At 31.3% G+C, this 15,187-nt stretch overlaps 3 protein-coding genes across 4 annotated transcripts; 1 reads left to right on the top strand and 2 right to left on the bottom strand.

Annotated features, from left to right (window-relative positions):
- The first annotated feature begins 7,142 nt into the window (after nucleotides 1–7,142).
- Nucleotides 7,143–8,271, top strand: LOC125606405 (probable F-box protein At2g36090). The gene has a single exon (XM_048775469.1). It carries the CDS (start codon nucleotides 7,252–7,254, stop codon nucleotides 8,194–8,196), a length of 945 nt encoding a protein of 314 aa, XP_048631426.1. The 5' UTR covers nucleotides 7,143–7,251; the 3' UTR covers nucleotides 8,197–8,271.
- On the bottom strand, nucleotides 8,226–10,038 carry LOC125606406 (casparian strip membrane protein 1-like). Of its 2 annotated transcripts, XM_048775471.1 has the most exons (3): nucleotides 8,973–10,038; nucleotides 8,681–8,804; nucleotides 8,226–8,593 (listed from the first exon to the last, which is right to left on the bottom strand). In XM_048775471.1, the coding sequence occupies exons 1-3, from the start codon at nucleotides 9,254–9,256 to the stop codon at nucleotides 8,378–8,380; spliced, it is 624 nt and encodes a 207-aa protein (XP_048631428.1). In that variant the 5' UTR covers nucleotides 9,257–10,038; the 3' UTR covers nucleotides 8,226–8,377. The 2 variants fall into 2 exon arrangements, with proteins under 2 accessions (XP_048631428.1, XP_048631427.1); XM_048775470.1 differs by having other exon boundaries at nucleotides 8,226–8,804.
- A 697-nt stretch (nucleotides 10,039–10,735) lies between these two features.
- LOC111215991 (casparian strip membrane protein 1) lies at nucleotides 10,736–11,924 on the bottom strand. Its single transcript, XM_022720262.2, has 3 exons — nucleotides 11,538–11,924; nucleotides 11,210–11,333; nucleotides 10,736–11,118 (listed from the first exon to the last, which is right to left on the bottom strand). Exons 1-3 carry the CDS (start codon nucleotides 11,819–11,821, stop codon nucleotides 10,903–10,905), a joined length of 624 nt encoding a protein of 207 aa, XP_022575983.1. The 5' UTR covers nucleotides 11,822–11,924; the 3' UTR covers nucleotides 10,736–10,902.
- Between the last annotated feature and the right edge of the window lie 3,263 nt (nucleotides 11,925–15,187).

A 15,187-nucleotide genomic window follows, 5' to 3' on the forward strand; every position in this document is an offset into this window, starting at 1 on the left:
TTAAAATTATATGATATTACATCGGCTCATATAATAGTTGATCATCATGCTGTTATTGGGCTTCAGCCCTGAAATTTTATTTTTTAGTTACGTGATAAAAAAAAGATAATTAAGATTGAGTGGCACAAGTTGATAAATATTTTGAAAAAAAATCAGGGCTATTTCAAATATGTACTTCAGTTTTAATAGTTTAGATGGTAATATGTGAATAGTTACTACAAAATCTAATGGAAAGATTGTGGAAGCACGGTAGCCTAGTGATTAAGGTTTAAAGGTTTCTACACCCAAGTCTGGTGTTCAAATCTCAGGGTATACAATTTCTTGCAGATTGTATATTATAGGAGGTCTAGATTTCAATTCCCGGAGAAATTGACTTATTAAACAATTATACAAACTATGAAAGAAAGGCTTACAAGGGATCTTCAACATGGTGCAAGTAAATCCGGTCAGACGTATATCTTCGTAAGACGACTCATGTGATGCAGTTAGGCGTAGATCCTCATAAGGCATGTAGTATTGTCGGTTGTCGGATCGTCTATGTAATCTTTCTCATAATTGTAATATCATAATAAATCAGCGTTAAAAAAAATCTAATGGAAAGACTAACCGATCGAATAGGAAAAATAAGATTTTATAACAGAAAAGAAGGTTTGTGCATATAGACCAAGGACCAAAAATTAAATCAGAGCCGAACCAGAAAAACTGAACAGATGTTTATATGTTATCGAGCTATTCCTATATTTCTAGGACCAACCTTTTTATTTTTCAATTTTAATATGAAAAAGTAACAAGAATGAAAATTGTTAAGCTTTTCATCATCCTGGTATCGAGCTATTTTTCGTATGACCTTTCCTACAATATCGTCACTGCAGTAAGTGGTATTCCTCTACGCCTAAGACACTAAAATTTTGAACCATAAACGAAGAAAGGCATGCGAAAAAACCCAAAACTAAACCGAACGAAAAATTGAATCTAAAATATTAATATATTTACTTTTAAAATTACTAAATATTGTAAAAATACTAATTATAAATCAATCTACTTGACAGCCTGAATTACCCAAATATACTTTATCCAAAATAGTTACAACTATCCAAATTATCCTATAACTTTCCATAAAATATTTCTATTTATCCAAATGATTCGATATTTAATTTAAAAACTGAAAATATCTATTTTTACATGATTATCCAGAAAATCAAAATCGAACCGGAACCAAAACTGAAATGGAACCAAAATTTATTAGATATTAGTTAGTTTTTAACATGGTTTTCTGAAATAGACAAAAAAAAACGAAATAACATAATCAAAACCGAATTGAGTTTCATTAATATTAGCTAAACCGTTCTATATTTTTAGAATTGAAAAACCAAAAACCTAAAAACCTGAATAAAATCGAATGTCCATGCCTACAAAATTAGGGAAAAAGGTCGATCAACACAATGTTAAACTGAATTAAATTACAATTCGGCCCACTCTTTAAATTTATGTAAAGGCTAAAAATGTACAAAATAAAACTATCGAATAAAATAGAGTAGTTACTTCCACCAGTGAGAAGACAGTTTACGTCCGAACAAGTAAAAAAAAACGATCATATATGTATGGACATATATATGAATGTATTCATCAACGTCAGTGCTCGACGATATATATAAGAATACAATTCTAAATGGGGTAACTGTATACTAGATTTTAACCCGTGCAACTGCACGGGTGTTTGTTTTCACTTTTTTTATACATAAATTATTGTTTTAGAACATAAATGGTATATATTTTTAATTTTAATCATATACTTAAATATTTATATAACTATTTCAAATACAATAATTTTATAATTTACATGTTATAATTAATTAATTGTTTAAACCTTATATATTTGCCACTTCTTATTATATATTTATCTTATTGTATTTGCATTTAGTTATTAAGCAAATTAATATATTCATGAGAAAATATATTTAAAAAATATTTTGTATTTAATTTAGGCTAAATTATTACCTGTATTTCAAAACTGGATTTCTTTTTACCAATATTTTTATGCTTATTCATTTTAGATAATTTATTATCTATATATATAAAGAAATGTTCGCCTCTCTCCCGTGAAGCCACCTCATCAATTCGTACGTTCTGGGAGTGACACGTGTCCCATTTTATATTTAGGACCAAAATAAATGAATGCAGTTAAGGGTAATTGAATCCAGCACCTCTAGCACTGGTAATTTCTCTTAGAACCACTAGGCTAAAGTCACTTTTTGTACATATATGGCCGCGAAAATACTTAACATCAAACTTTATCAAAAATCCACATTTGTACATCTATAATTATGAATTGGACAAAAATTTGATACAATACCAAAGCAAGAATAATCGAAAAACAACTATACCACCACATACTAATAAGTAACACATAACAGATAACCAAATTCTTGAATCTTAAAACAAATTTCAATTCGAACATTTAGTGAATATCAAATTAACTAATATCCCGCCCGTAGGGCGGGCCGACCCTAGTTGTATATATAAAAGTGTAAGATATGTTAATTTTTAGACATGTATTATATAGTTTGTTAATGTTAAGCCGTTCTATCATCATATTATATTTTAAATAAATAGTTTATATTTATGAAAACAACATTTATAAATTTATCAATTGAATATAATTTTATCATATTTATTTTAGTATAATAATCATATTTTAACATGATCATGACTATAAAGTAGATAAAATATGATATAATTTATTTATTTTCATTTCTAAACGATAACTTAAAATACATTAAGTTATTGTTTAAATATTTTTACACAGATTTATTAGAATTTTTTAAATATAATATATATATATATATATATATATATATATATTATTTTAAAATGAAAATATATTATGATTAAAGTATTTACAAAGATTTTATATTATTAACTTTAAAGAAATACATGTTAATTTTTATACATGTATTATATAGTTTGATAATGTTAACCCATCTTACCAACATTTAGATTTTATTTTTGAACATAAATATTTTATAATTACGAAAATAAAATATATAAATATATAAATTTAATACAATTTTATTATATTTAGCTCAATATAATAATTTTATTTAGCTCAATATAATAATTTTATTTTAATATGATTGATTATGATTATATAATAAAAAAAATATTATAGATTTTTTATTTTTCATTTTATATAACTGAATATATTAATGTATAATAATATTTTAAACTAATTTCGAAATTAGTGAAAATATTTAAATATAGTTTCGAAAATGAAGATCCGAAAATGAAGATCTTGTAAAAATCTTTTCAAACAGATTTGTTAGACTTTTAAAATAAATTTATTTATATTTAAAATGAAAAGATATCAAAAGATATTATGATTAAAATATTTTAAATTCTATTTATTATTAGTCTGAATTAAAATGTAGTATGAATTTTTATGAATAAGTCCATTAGGTCCATTTTTAAAAAAAATCACAAATGAATCAAAGTTGTGACTTCTGTTTTAATATATAAGATATGCAGTGGATATAGTCCGTGAAAAGGGAAAATTAGGTTGAGAGTAGGAACCGGAAACAAAAAAACACATACAATAATGTTGTGGGTTTATTTTAATATATCGCAAATGAATTCTGATAACATTTTCTATGACTAAACTCCGATAAACATTTTTTATATATAAAAAGCTGATACGTTTGTTATTATAAACTTTGATGAAACATTATTGCTAGTGAATGATTTGAATTATAATCTTAAGTTTAAAATCCCAAAAGAATTTTTATTTAATACTTTTACGCCAAATAAAAACTCAAGATTAATATAAATGTGTTTCATACAACATTGTTAAAAAATTGTTAATGTTTTTTTACTGAAAATTTGAAATTTTTTTCTTAAAAATGTTTTAAATTTATAAATATATTACAGATGCTATTTATATCAACAATAATATACAAGGAATTTATTAAGACAATATATCATCATCTATTAAGATGAAATAGTGATATGCTTTAACTAAATTTAATGTCTTTAGTTTCCTAAAATAATATATATTTTAATGTTGCTCAAATTTTAAGATGGTTTTCCATAAACAATATCCAATTGCTATATAGTCCAAATTAATAAAATTTGAGTTTAGTTTATCCCTTATATATTAAAAGAGAAGCATTGTAATAAATGCATTCACACTATAACAGACACGTGGCAGCCTCACAACGATTTGATAATAAATATGCTAACGCGTTCACACTATATTCATAAATGTGTTCACACAATGTATTTTGCGTTTTTAATATAAAACTCACATACATGGTTCCAATAAAACTCTGGATTTTTCGGTTCGAATAAAAATAGATAACGAATCAAAAGCCAAACTATATATATATTACTTTTATTATTTACGGATAAAGTTGAGCAAAATATTCATAAATTTTGATTCTATTCATTATCCATTTTGATTTGAACCAAATAATTTGGATATCCGCAACTCTACGAAACAAATCAAATACTAAAATACAATGTCCAAACAAAAAGCAAATCATAAATACCAATAATTTTAGGAACATATATCTAATTTGATCTGCTATATGAATATATATATATATGTAAAGAATTATATATATATATATATGTTATGAATTAAATTTAATATATTAGGTACTAAAATTTAGAAAGTTAAATAATATTTTATTTTTGTAATAAAATGTTATTATTAAAATTTTCAATTATTTTAAAATTTTATTTTATTTACGGATCAAATCGGATATTCTTTAAAATTCTAAAACATTTCGGATATCCGAGTCACCAAATATCAAGGTGGCTAAAGATCGAATCGACACGAATGCTTCCAAGTACTCATATATTCGATCTGGCCCCACCCCTATTTACGGATACAACTTTATTTTCTTTATATGAAAAATGACTAATGTCAAAGCCTTTTTTATTTCAAATTAATTTAAATTTTATCTTTCATGTATTATTTTGAACAAAAATGTCATTTCATATTAATTAACAATATCTTTATATATATTTGTCAACTATTTTTATATACTTTTTACATACTCATACAACAACTGAAATATCTATTTTTTTTTTAAGTTGAAATATTTTTTCTTATTGCTTCTTTCACTACCGACTAAATTGTAGTAAAATGATTTGTCTATAATAATTTTCTTTTCTTTTTCTTTAAATATTATATGTTTGAAACTATAATATTAACTATTGGTTCGACATGACAACTATCTAAAATTCATAACATGAAAATAAACAAATAATATTAATTTTTGGTTTTTACCGGAAAAAAAAACCAAAAAATCAAACATTTTAACCGAATAAACTAAAATGAATACTCCCTCCGTTTCTGAATAAGTGTCGTTGGAGAGAAATTTTTTCGTTACAAAATAAGTGTCATTTTCGATTTTCAGTTCAAAATTTATTAGTTTTATTGAGTAATTTATTTTTCTATTGGTTGAAATATGGTTAGATATAGTGGTAATTGTGTTTTTATATAGGAAATATACAAAATTAATTGTTTCCTTAATCCGTGTGCATAGACCCAAAACGACACTTAGTATGAAAAGGAGGGAGTATAAATTTAAAATAATAGTTATATTTTAGAAGATTAAAAATAAAAAAAAAACTTAAAACCGAACTAATATCCAGATTAAACAGATTTAGTGTCTATTTATTAAAAATAACGAAACTAATAATCACATCCCGCGCAAGGCGCGGGTTATTACCTAGTTACATTTTAATTAGCAGTTTACTAGCTAATTGCATGCATATTAGTATATTGTTTAATATATTGAATAAATGTGAAGACGACGTTTTTAAAAATTATTTTCAATAGTTTATTCATGCTGATGTAAATGATTGTTGGGCTTTCCTTTTCTCATTCAGCTTTTTCTTTTTGGTTATTACATAAAGCTGCATAAACCTAATCGACGGTGATATCTTAGACATAATTCAGTTTAAGGGAACCCTTAAACTCTTGTCATATATATCATGAGCGTTGTCCATTCCCTTTTGTTTCTGGAACTATACACATTATTTCTCTTTTATATGTATTTTTTGTTGTCTCGCATCTCATATCTATGGTCACGGACTCACGGGGAGTAATTACTACCTCTCAAAAATGTCCGTGCACTTACTTATTTTAGAATTGCCTATAACGGAATAAACATTGTTCTGCCTGCACAACACACATATATATAAATATATATATATATATATATATCATTTTTATCCTTTTCTTATATTTTTTTTGTTAAAGAACTTTTTCTTATATTTACTAGTAAAATTCCGCCAACCTTGATTGTTTAATTCAAGTTACGGATGATAGAAATGAGAAATGGTTTTTCATAGATGTAACATACGAATAGAATAATGTAATCGATAAGAGATGTACAAGAGGTCAACATGGGCCATCCCTTTCCCGCACTCTCACGTATCTGTCTGCCTCGTTTGTTTTGGCAGATTACATCGTCGCATATGCCTGCACGTATTTGATCAGTTGACCTTCATCACTCTATGTTTTTTTTTTATATCCACACTTTCTACAGTTTGATCACTATTTGCGACTGTACCTTTGTGTTTTTAATGTTGATGGCATGTGAGAGAGGATCAAAGTTTCTAATATTCAAATACATTAAGAATTGGACTAATTGTCTCTTCCCCTGCATCATATCGTCCATATATCAAAATTATGTTTATAGACAACCATTATAATTTTTCCTATATAAATGACTTAATTTTGGAGGATATTTCATGTGTTGGATTATATAACGTCAAGACACAACTAAAATATAAACAATTTAGAACCTAAATTGTATTAAACCATGTCGCCAGACTAGCATCTTAAGACTGTTTCTAAATGGCAATTGACAAACAATAACAAATCTTAAACAACTTATAATCATCAAGCCTATATTTTGAATAGAATGTACACACTTTTCCAGAGGATAATCAAGTTGTGCCGAAACTGGATGCATATGTGGTAGTGGATGCTTGAGCTAATTATTCTTTGCCAGGACTTTTCTGATATAAAAGTTCACATTCGTCCCAAAAATTCATTTACAATCATGTAGTTTTAATTTCTATTAATAATTAATATTGGGGGCAGTTAAAGAAATGACGTTAGATAAAGGTCAAGTTGCCATTATATAAATCTCTTATATAAACCCCTTCAGTAATCAATCAAATATCATAAACTAATAATCACTCACAATTAGTAAATAATCACTCAACACCGTGAAAATGGCGGACTCTTCCTCCTCCACCGTAACGGATTTAATCTCCACTGTCCATCAAGACATCATAGAGGCTCACATCCTCACGCGCCTCGACGGTCCAACCCTAGCCTCCCTCTCCTGCGCCTCCACACTCCTTCACAAGCTCGCGTCCAATGAACTCCTCTGGTCCAAAATCTGCCGGTCCACGTGGCCTTCCACCGCCACCATCTCCGATGAGCCCCGTTCTTTTTTCTCCGACGTGTATTCGGTTCTTGACACTGGTGGTTCAGTTTCTGATCTCGACCGTCCCTTTCCAGAGCTGATCTCCGCCGTGGATCTGCACTACAGAGGGAAGTTGATTCTCAGTAGAGTCGTGAAGACGGAGACGACTACGGCGTGGTTCCTTAGCTCGCCCTTGAGGATTGATCTTGTTGATGCGAAGGACACTGTGGAGACGCCGATCAAGCGAGGACGGTGGACGGAGGACACGTGTCGTGATCTAGAGCAGGATTTGACTTTGAGCTGGATCGTGATCGATCCGGTCGGAAAGCGTGCGGCGAATCTGTCGAGTCACCGACCGGTGTCCGTGCAGAGGAACTGGCTAAGCGGTGAAGTGGAGGCGAAATTCGCGACGGTGGTGGGATCGGTGGAGTGTGTGATCACGGTGGTCACGTGCGGAGAGGAGGAGATGCACGTGAAGGAGGTGAGCCTTAAGGTGGAGGAGATGGAGGGAACGAGTTTGAACGGGAAGGACAGTTTGGTCATTTTGAGGAGTGTAATGGAGGGTAAGAGGGGCAATGGAAGAAGGAGAGAAGCGGAATCGAAGTGGAGACACGAAGAGTTTATGGAGAAGAAGAGAGAGTTGAAAGAGAAGAAGATGAGGGTAGAATGGGTATTTGATATTTTAACTGTCGTTGTTGGGGTTCTAGGGTTTGGAACACTTGTTGGGTTTTGTCTTTGGTCTCGTTAACTTCTATTTTTAGGTTTTAGTATTATCAATCAATATTTAAGAGCCTCTAGATGAATCAAAAGCTTTGCATTAAAACATAAACAACTTCAATTACTTTACCCACATCATGATACTCACAAACAAGCACAAGAAAAAACATCTATAGGTCCGTTACGATCTTTACAAGAAAGAAAATGAGAAATTAATGCTTTTTTAGGGCAATGGCTGAGATGACTATGAGAATGATGAAGAAGACAACTGCGATAGAAGAGGCTACAACTGCGCTGCTCACGGCTTGGCAGAAGTCTCCAAACTGCTGACAAATGGGGAGCCAATTGGTGTTTGGGTTGCCGTTATGTGCAAGGTAGACAATTGCAGCTGCCGCAGCCGCCGCTGATGTGGCAAGCGTCACGACCACCTTCACCATAACATAAGAAGAGGATGAGTTTCTATGAAATCTATAATTTTGTAATAAAATTTGGAATAGTTTTGTTAGTGAAGCTACCGTATCGGAGATGAGGAGGATCAACCGGGGTGCGGCTGCAAGTGGACGGATAATAGTTACAATGGAGAAAGGAAGTGAAAGGACGAGATAGCTGGCGACCATGGCTATGGCTATCACAAAAAACCTTCAAAAACGATTTACATGTATATATCTCATTAAGTCACTAACCGGACAAGCTTACAAAGTAAAGACGTATGTTTCACTCTAGTTAGAGATATACTATACGCATTCATTGTGTAAAAACATGATGTAACTTAGTAATCATACGTTAAGATAGTTAAAATGGACTTACTGAAATGTGGCAAAGTCATCGTAGCCGGCTTGGAACTGTAAGAACTGAGTAAAGAAGGGAAGAGTCTCCTCAGCGGTGTACATGACGGAAGAAGCCGTGATCGTTGTTACTATGGCCGCCAAACGTAGGAGGAAATCGAATATGGCCAAACCTCTCTTGTAACCGCCTCCCGCGGTGGCTGCCACAAAGCCCTTCTTCTTCTTCTCGTCCACGACGACATGGCTTGTACTTTTGGTCACGGTGCTGGGCTCGCCGACCTCAATGGTGGTAGACTCCTTCGCCATTTTCTCTTGCAATTGAGGTTTAAATATTAAAGACAAAGTGTGTCTATGTTTGTGTGTTGAAATGCTTCGTACTACTGGTGGGAAACAAATGGGAGATGGACAAATGTTTATATAGTGATTGTATAAAGTAGTGATTGACTAGGAACAATTAATAATAAGCTAACTAATGACGAGGTTTTTAGTTGTTTAAGATTGAGGTTAGTTGATTTGTTAGGGATCTGGGAAGAGGAGTAGTTGCTTCTTACCATTACCCACTTAATTGGGTTTGAGCTAACAATTAAAGTCAAAAACAAATGTTATAATATCATGTGTAAAGTCTAATGAAGTGGGCATACCCATTCGCAGACAAGAGAGCTTGATTATGTTCATTATATCCCATGCCGATAGTACAACCAAACTTTGTTAATTGAATGACTAAGTACTTGCAAGTTGGTTATTTTCACGTGAACCACAATTTTTCCGTATGGTTATTAACTTAGTCATGCATAATTAATTAATCATTCAGTTGCAATATCGCTTGATCTCTTGGGCTTAGAAGAGAAGGATGAACCAGCTGATATATCCGCCGGCACCAATTACCACTGATCAATTATTTACCCTTTTGATTTAAGCCAAGTACAGAGCTTCAGGGCGATGTTCTTCGTTATAACATCTGGATATATTATCTATTTATATTATATGCAAATACACCAAATGTTAGTTCGTTTAATTAATGTGACATGTTAAAAAAGAATAGGTTCTTGTCACTCGGTGGTGATTAACTCGAGGGCAAAAGTATTATACGGTGAAGCCACATGGTTTAAATTTCAATCACTGAGAAATTAATATTTCGGTATCATCAGAACAGGAGACCAACATATGGCAACACATGACTAGTCTGAACTATTTCTATGGGGTCGGGATACCTCAGTATGATTAATAAAAAAGAAAGAATAGGTCTAAATTCAAATCAACGTGAGAGAATAATGCATATATACTTGTATGGTTAAAACGATTCTATGATTTTTGTAGAAATTATGCTTATGTGTCAAGTTGAGGACTTATGGGTATTTGTTAGAACTTTCTTTAACAAAATTGGAAATCTAGTATTACAATTTGCAACTGTTAGATTAATTTACAACGAATCTAGAATACTTTCGTTACTTATGTCTTATATAACTGGTTACAAGATTACAAAAAGGTAAGTATTATATATGGTTTTTTCGGTTCACGCATGTTTTTAGATTCTCATCTTGCATTTGCTCGTTGATATCGTTGGAGATTGATCGTTGGGAAATTAAAAGACTGCAATCCGTACAACATTCTAAGTTCACTCGAAACAATAGTGAGCTTAATCGATCAAGGGCAGTGGGTGGACCTGACTTGACCTCGATTATGAGCAGTTTGAGCACACTATGATGACTCTGAGATTAATCTCTTGTTGGGTTTTGCCTTTATTTCACATTTAATTTTTTAGGCTATACTATCAATTATCAAACGAGAACCAAGACAATTTTCCTTCAAACATATGAACTCTTGTTACACTTCCACACCATAATGATACCACATATACTTAACATCTCATGTTAACACAAAGCACACGCCACAAACATACACATGAATAACTTATAGATCCTTTTCGATCTTCACACGTGGCAAATATCAAATTAATGCCTTTTTAGGGCAATGGCTGAGATGACGATGAGAAGGACGAAGAAGACAACCGAGATAGAGGCGGCTACAACAGCAGTACTCGTGGCCTGGCAGAAGTCTCCAAACTGCTGACAAATGGGGAGCCAATTGGTGTTTGCGTTGCCGTTATGTGCAAGGTAGACAATTGCGGCAGCAGCGGCTGCTGCTGCTGTGGTAAGCGTCAGGACCACCTTGAAATATACATTAAAAAGAAAGAATAAGATGATGAATTTAAATAAAAATTGGAGAATAGAATTGTGTATATATGAAAGGGGGAATTACGGTGTCGGAGATGAGGAGGATGAGCCGGGGTACAACCGCAAGTGGACGGACAATAGATACGATGGAGAAGGGAAGTGAAAGGACGAGATAGCTGGCGACTATGGCGATGGATATCACAAAGAACCTTCAAAAACGATTTACATTTATAATTTTTTTTTTCATTGACCGGACAAGTTTAAAATAAATCATATGTTAAAAACATTTAAGTACATATGTTACAAAAAAAAAGATTTATGTTCATTTATGTTAAAAAATAAATCATATGTTCATATGTACAAAAAAAAAAGATTTAAGTAACCATATGTTAAAAACATGAAAAGCGACTTACTGGAATGTGGGAAAGTCATCGTAGCCGGCTTGGAATTGCAAGAACTGAGTAAAGAAGGGAAGAGTCTCTTCGGCGGTAAACATGACTGAGGAAGCACCGATGGTGATTCCTATGGCCGCCAAACGGAGGAGGAAATCGAATATGGCCAAACCTCTCTTGTAGCCACCTCCAGCGGCTGCTGCCACAAATCCCTTCTTCTTCTTCTGGTCCACTACGACATGGCTTGAACTTTTGGTTATGGTGCTAGGCTCGCCGACGTCAATGGTGGTGGACTCTTTCGCCATTCTCTCTTCCAATTGGGATTTAAAAAAAGAAGTTTGTTGTTTGTGTACTGAAATGCTTTGTACTTGTGATGGGAAACTAATGGGGGATAGTCAAGTGTTTATATAGTGCTCTGTATTGAGTAGGGATATGTATAAATAGTTAGTAGCTCTTTGATGATGAGCTTTCATCAAAGAAAAATAATAAATATTGAGTTAGTTGATTAGTTAGAAGCTCGGACGAGGAGTTGTTGTTTCTTACTTCCTCCACATAATTGGGTTTTGAGCGAATCATTCCAAACAAAAGAAAAGCTGCCTATATCATATGTAAACTAACGAAGTTGGTATCCGTACGCAGAAAAGAGCTTAATAACGTGTGATTGATTTATGTTCATTTTGTTACAAAAAAAAAAGATTTATGTTCATTTATTCCATGCCAATTGTACAACCGATCAAGCTTTGTTAATTAAGTGACTAAAATATCTACTTTCAGATTAGTTGTCTGATTTCAACGAAGCACAGATCTTCAATATGCTAATTTGCATGATATATATTGATCACTCCTGAATTATGTTAAAGATCAATATTGCCATTTTCTTAAAGATCAAGTATTGTGGGACTCTCACTTGGACCATAATTGGCATCAGCATCACTACCAATATATGCTTCTCCGTTAAGGCTAAAGCCTAAAGTACAGTCCAGTCCAGTCCAGTCCAGTCCCAAAATAGAATTTTTAACTGAATCAAAAAGATATGTTAGAATTGTATGATACCGTATTTCCGTTGGATTAGTCGGATCTGCGACGTAGATTAATGGAATTTTAAATTATATTGGTTTTAGAAGAAAACAAAAATTCTAGAAACCAAATCCACATGAACTATTGCTGATATTAATCTAGATTTAACTAAATATTTTGCAAAATTTAGAGAAAAGAAAATCATTGTCCCAAAAACGATGTTTCTTTTGTACCATTGGGTTTGGTCCTTTATTTTTGTTTGTTTGTAAACTTATAAGCTTTTGAATTTTATATGTGTGCGTTTCCATATCTTCCATGACAATCATAAGGCGAAACCCATTTGTCAAAAGTTTGGGATAATATTAAAAGAAGGCACTCGCGAAACAAAGTGAAATGGTTGGGTCCAGTTTCATATAAACAAAACTAAACACTTTTTTTATTGCGGCCAACCCTTTCACATTCGAATGGACATTTTGGTTTAATTCAGGTTAGGTTTGTTTGATTAATTCAGAGCTTTTACTTTGATTTGGTTCAGTTCAGTTCAGATATAGATTTGGTTCGGCATAGTTAATTTCGATTGCAATGCATGTTTCACATATTTTACATGTGCCAATTTAATATTAGTAAAAATGTGGAAGAAATATGATTGGTAAATTAATGTTTATTATTAAGTGGTACATTAAAATCTTCGGTTTTTAAAGTTCATAACCAATAAACCAAAGCTAGATTTACAATATTGATTGAAAATAGAGAGTACGGAGTCCACAGTAGGCAATAACTAAGCAAAACGCAAAACGCAAAACACTATTAGCTAGGAATTATTATTCTGTTGTTGCTAAGACTATTATTTAGGAATTTAAATGTTAATTTACTAAGGAGTACAATATATATGATCAGGACTGTCTAATAGCATGAGCTACTGGAACGGTCGAACAAGATCCGAGTCTAAAAGTAAAAAAATACTAAGAAAATTTCTAAAATAAACACCTATATTTAGTTTAAATTTTAAAAAATTTAATATATTTTTAAATTTATAGTTTATGATTAGAAGAGAAACCTAATATATAGATATAACTATTAACGTTTAAAATGTTTCATTACATTGTTAAATATATAGTTAATATTTTTTGAAAAAGACTTTAATATAATTTGAGACGGTTCTCACAATGATATATGCGACTAATCTACTTTTTTAAGTTCAATCCGACTTGTACCGTATTATATTTATAAGCACCATTGAACAATAATTGAAATAATTTTGTTTGGCAACTAATTAACTATTCTAGTATCTTCTATCAAATACCGATATTTTGAGGATTAGATTTATTGACCTTAACTTTTTTTAAAAAAAAGAAAAATTATTGACCTCAACTACTGCATGTAGTGCAAAATATAGAAAAATTTAGGTAAGAAATCAAACAAATTAAAAATCAAAAGATTAATATCAACTAAACAGGAATAGTTTATTATATGATTGTGAATAAGGTTATTGTGATGAAACCTATAAATTTGTTTTTATTTTAAAAAACTTTCCTAACAGATAGAATTACATGTGATTGTAAAGTATTTTCACTAGCGTTGCTAATTTGCTGGATGCACACTTCATTGGCAATGCCAACCCACTAATGATGATTTCACATGGCCTTTTATTTCCAATAAAAAATTATTTTGTCAAGTTTCTGAATAATGAAAAAACGTATAGATATTCATTACAAATTCTTATATATGTATTTTATTTACTGAATTTTAGTTTCATTGTTAAAAAAGCTTACCAACTGTTATTATATAGTGGATACTAGATAGTATATGCAGTTGATATAATTAATGTTGATGAAGCTAAAAGATAAACAACTCACGTGGTTTATTGTTCAATTTAAGAACTCTAAAGAGCTGAATGTTTTTTAGTTCGTTGAGAGAGCGTCGATTGGCCTGCGGAAGATAAGCACCAAGGAAAGGATTTCTCTGGGTTTTATTAACTGATCAGACATGCTCTTACAAAGTCAGCAGAGAAATTAAATCACAAGGTAACACTAGAATTTTGAATCTTTGGTAGCTAGGGAAGAACTTTGACTCTTTATTAGAAATGAAATCACAAGGTATCAATAATCTTAACTAATTAGTTTAATGAACGTTTATATTTATCGTGTTAAACTATACAAGAGCTCGTATTTTTTTTATTACTGTATGAAAGGACGAATAGAAACGGAAAGAGTGAACACATATATACATGCTACATAACGTTGTGTTGGCTACCTCTATGCTAATAACAATATTAGTTAGTACTGAAGGCCAGCAACAAATGATTCATCCTAAAATGGTGAAGAGAGCAGAAGAATATAGTATAACTATATAACTCAACCATATATAACCTAACTTTGGTTAAAATACTCGGCTCTGATAGATCTCGTGAGCAACTAAGGTGTGATCACGTTCAAACATATTAATTACGTTTATGCAACGTTTTATTGCCTTGCCAGACATTAGAAGAACCACTAATAAACACAAGTTGCTAGGAATTGATTTTAAATTTTCAAAGTTAGTGTAGACATAGGAGTGAGTCAGATATCCATAAAGAACAATATGATAATATGTAGAAATTAGGTCTGATTCATTATACTGGATTATATATAAATGTCATTATGCAATGTGGGAGA

The sequence above is a fragment of the Brassica napus genome, unplaced genomic scaffold (assembly GCF_020379485.1).
Source record: "Brassica napus cultivar Da-Ae unplaced genomic scaffold, Da-Ae ScsIHWf_875;HRSCAF=1241, whole genome shotgun sequence".
Classification (NCBI taxonomy): domain Eukaryota; kingdom Viridiplantae; phylum Streptophyta; class Magnoliopsida; order Brassicales; family Brassicaceae; genus Brassica; species Brassica napus.